At 36.9% G+C, this 3,709-nt stretch overlaps 1 protein-coding gene across 1 annotated transcript; it reads right to left on the reverse strand.

Annotated features, from left to right (window-relative positions):
* Positions 1-1,047: 1,047 nt before the first annotated feature.
* On the reverse strand, positions 1,048-2,072 carry LOC118921396 (olfactory receptor 2T27-like). The gene has a single exon (XM_036903130.2). The coding sequence runs from the start codon at positions 1,972-1,974 to the stop codon at positions 1,048-1,050; it is 927 nt and encodes a 308-aa protein (XP_036759025.2). The 5' UTR covers positions 1,975-2,072.
* Between the last annotated feature and the right edge of the window lie 1,637 nt (positions 2,073-3,709).

Here is a 3,709-nt window from a genome sequence, read left to right on the forward strand (position 1 = left end):
TATTTACTAGGTTCAACTTCAGATAATTTCACAATACATACAAATATTGAATTATTTTTTTTCTCACCTGAAAAAATAAAATGTCTTCTGTAAATTATGTCAGTAAAAAAGTAACTTCAGTATCCTTATCTAATACATTGCAGGGAAAATGACAATATGGAATTGCCGTGTTGCGACAAGAGTTATGATCCATGATAAATGTATTTTAGATACAAAAGTAACAGTAAAATACAAAAGCAACAGTAAAATACAAAGCAGAAGTTATTACAAATTGGAAGTAATGGGTAAGCCATAAAATCAGGCAATTTCAGAAGTAAATATTAAACAGCTAAAGATAACAATTGTAATAAAGAGTAACGGATATACAAAAATTCTATACAATAGAAATCAAACATCTTCACTAAAATTTATGTTTTATTTTGGAAATGACAAGTATTCAGCCACATAACAAAGACAAAGGCAGATGATCCAATATTTTTAAAGTATCTTAAGAATAAATGAAACAAATTATTTAATTAACTTGTATTAAAACATAGTGAATCACTAAATATTTCAATAATTCCATGTCAGGCTTTGAGAAACAGAATTTTCTTCGGAAACTTATTTAGAAAAAAATATATACTTTAAAATCTTTTTATTATAGCATTTACAATGTTAGTTTGGGAATATACATCTAAATTCTTTTAATAAAGAAATTAAATTATGTCATGCTTCTCCTCTTAAAGATCTGCATATTTTTTGTAAAACGAAAAAATAAAATAAAATAGGAATAAAAAGTATTGTGCACATTATATGAGTAAAATATCTCCATTTTTGTTGTCATTCATTGCTAAGGTATACATGATTAACTATAAGAAAACAACCATGTCAAATTGTATCATTACACATGGTATTATATTTTTTCCCCTTTCCGCTATTTTTCAAATACACAGTGTCACCTGTTAAATGCACATGGATATGTCTATATACATACGTGTTCATTCCATTTCAAAGCAAAAGCTTTCACTGTAGTGGATTCACATTGCGAACAACAGCACCGCACAGCCCTCATTTCCTGAGAAGCCTCCTGAGGGCTCTGGCGATGTCCTTGTTCCGCAGGCTGTAGATGAGGGGGTTGAGCGTGGGCGTGAGGATGGTGTAGAAGACAGAGAGCACTTCTTCCTGCTCAGGGGGGTGGTAGGACTTGGGCAGAAAGTACTTGATGATGGCAGCCCCATAGAATAGAGACACCACAGCCAAGTGAGAAGAGCAAGTAGCCAAGGTTTTCCTGAGCCCCAGGCTCAATCGCATGCCCAGGACAGTGAACAGTATGCATCCATAGGAGGCCAGAATGGCTGAGAATGGAGAAAGGAAAAAAATCAAACCACTAACAAAAATGCCCTTTTCGTATTGAGAAGTGTCAGTACAGACCAACTTTAATAGGGCTGGGATCTCACAAAAGAAATGATGGATTTGCCTAGAGGCACAGTAAGGGAGAGTTAGAGTGTAGACCACGTGGATGGAGGCATTGAGCAGTGCGCCCAGCCAGGACGTGAGCACCAGGAGTGTGCAGACCTTGGGGCTCATGAGGATGGGGTAGTGCAGTGGGTGGCAGATGGCCACATAGCGGTCGTAAGCCATGACGGCCAGCAGCAGGCACTCGGTGCCCACAAGGCTTGTGAAGAGGAACATCTGAACGCTACACCCAAAGAAGGAGATGCGATGGTCCCCAGAGAGAAAGTCCAGGGCCATTTTGGGGACAAATGTAGAGATGTACAGGAGGTCCATGAGGGAGAGCTGGCCGAGAAGGAAGTACATGGGACTGTGGAGGTGAGGGTCAGCCCTAATGAGGATGATTATTGTGCTGTTGCCCAGCAGGGCACCCAGGAGATCCAGCAGGGTGAGGGCAAAGAAGGTCCAGGGGGCGGAGGTGCCTTGAAACAGATCCGAGAGGAGGAAGTCACGCCCTGAGGTCTGGTTGTTCTGCCATGACATTCTTTTGTTCCTAATTTGCAAATGTGAAGATAATTTTTAAACAATTGTAATTAAAAGCATTATGTTTATAATGTGGAGAAAATTTTCAAATTAATTCCTGCACCCCTTCCCAGTATCTCAAGTCAGTTCCTTTCCTGGCCTTCATCTTTCAGTGTTCATGAATAAATATATTTTCAGTTCAGCAGAATTTGCTAAGAAATCTTAAAAGATCATATAAGATACGACACTTTCCATTCTAGGGATTATGGCATATTTGTTGTTTATGGTTTAATATAGAATTTAAATATATATTTGTTATTAAACTTCTGTAGAAATTTTAGCTTTTATGCAGTTATATTAATCTTCCACTTTGGGTAACAGCTCTGACCCCAGAGACATAAATACCTATCTAATTGAATGCACTAATATCTGTGTCAGTTGTTTACCTCATTTATCAATAATTGTATGGAGTCCATATGGAAAGTATGAAGAAAAATTCAGTCAGGAAAAAGATAAACCTATCACCAACTAACTATGCCTTTTACATACAGTCCAATTAGTTCTAGAGTTCTTGCATGTTGCAAAAAGGAAAAAATTAGTATCTAACTAGCTGTCTTAAAGTGCAGTACTTATGTAGATGATAGTCTTTGAAGATTCATATTTAAATTTGTGCTTTAAATGACCAATCAAGTAAACTCAATGGACAAAGAAGATCGAGGATGCTGTGTTTGTTACATGTCTATTTTTTATATGCCTACAAACTGCATCTCTAAACATGAGGACCTTAACATGCGGTATTAGACATAAAGAAGTCAAAGATGGCAGGATTTCTTTCCTTTTCATGGCTGGGAAACAATAAACTATTGTATATCAACCGAACTTCAAGAAAAAAATTAAGAAAGCCTAAAGGAGTGCATGGTAGAGAGCGCATTACACAATGGAAATGTATTTCTAAGTCGAAGAAATTGAATAATTGTCCTACTGATGGTAACTCAGCTGCCATGTCATTGCTGGAACAAACACAAGGCTACCCTTTCCTTTTCTTTACTTCCTGATCTTGTTCCAAAGTGAACTTCGTGTAATTACCAAAACAATATAAGATACTAGAAAGCACATTTTCATAAGATTATTTTGATTATCAATTATATGCTGAAGGTAAAGTGTTGGTACTTGTACCATGACCTGCAAACTAACTTTACCCTTGAAACATAAATCATGCATTTTAAATAATACTGAGTTTCCAAAAGTTACTGTATTACATAATATTAAAATACATGTCCTGCATTTAATAAAGTAAATCAGTAAAGCAGCTATTATAAATTTATATATGTAAGTTAAATATACTCAGAACACATTGTTATGCACCTTTTCACTGAATGCGCACACTCTAGGACACATGATGACAGGGATGGCATCTGCTGTCCTCAGCCCTCTCCACCCAGTGCTCCCAGAGAGGAGAAATGAAGTCAGTAGGTACCTGTTGTGCAAAGATGTATTGAACACTTGAAAAGGATCAATGGATGCACACCGCTCAGTCCCCTGGCAGAACAGGCTGGTTCTCAGAATCATTATGCATGAAACAAAACATTGAGATTAGAAAGCTTACGTAAAATTTCTAATATGAAACATGGCAGACAGTGAGGCATCTTCTCAGCTCACTACTCCACTGCCCCAATTCACATTTAAAATTCACCATATCTCACTTGATATTTAACTCTCAGGCAAAGATTTCCTGATTTCATGTAGTACCTAACTC

This window comes from Manis pentadactyla, chromosome 13 (assembly GCF_030020395.1).
Source record: "Manis pentadactyla isolate mManPen7 chromosome 13, mManPen7.hap1, whole genome shotgun sequence".
In the NCBI taxonomy this organism is placed as follows: Eukaryota; Metazoa; Chordata; class Mammalia; order Pholidota; family Manidae; genus Manis; species Manis pentadactyla.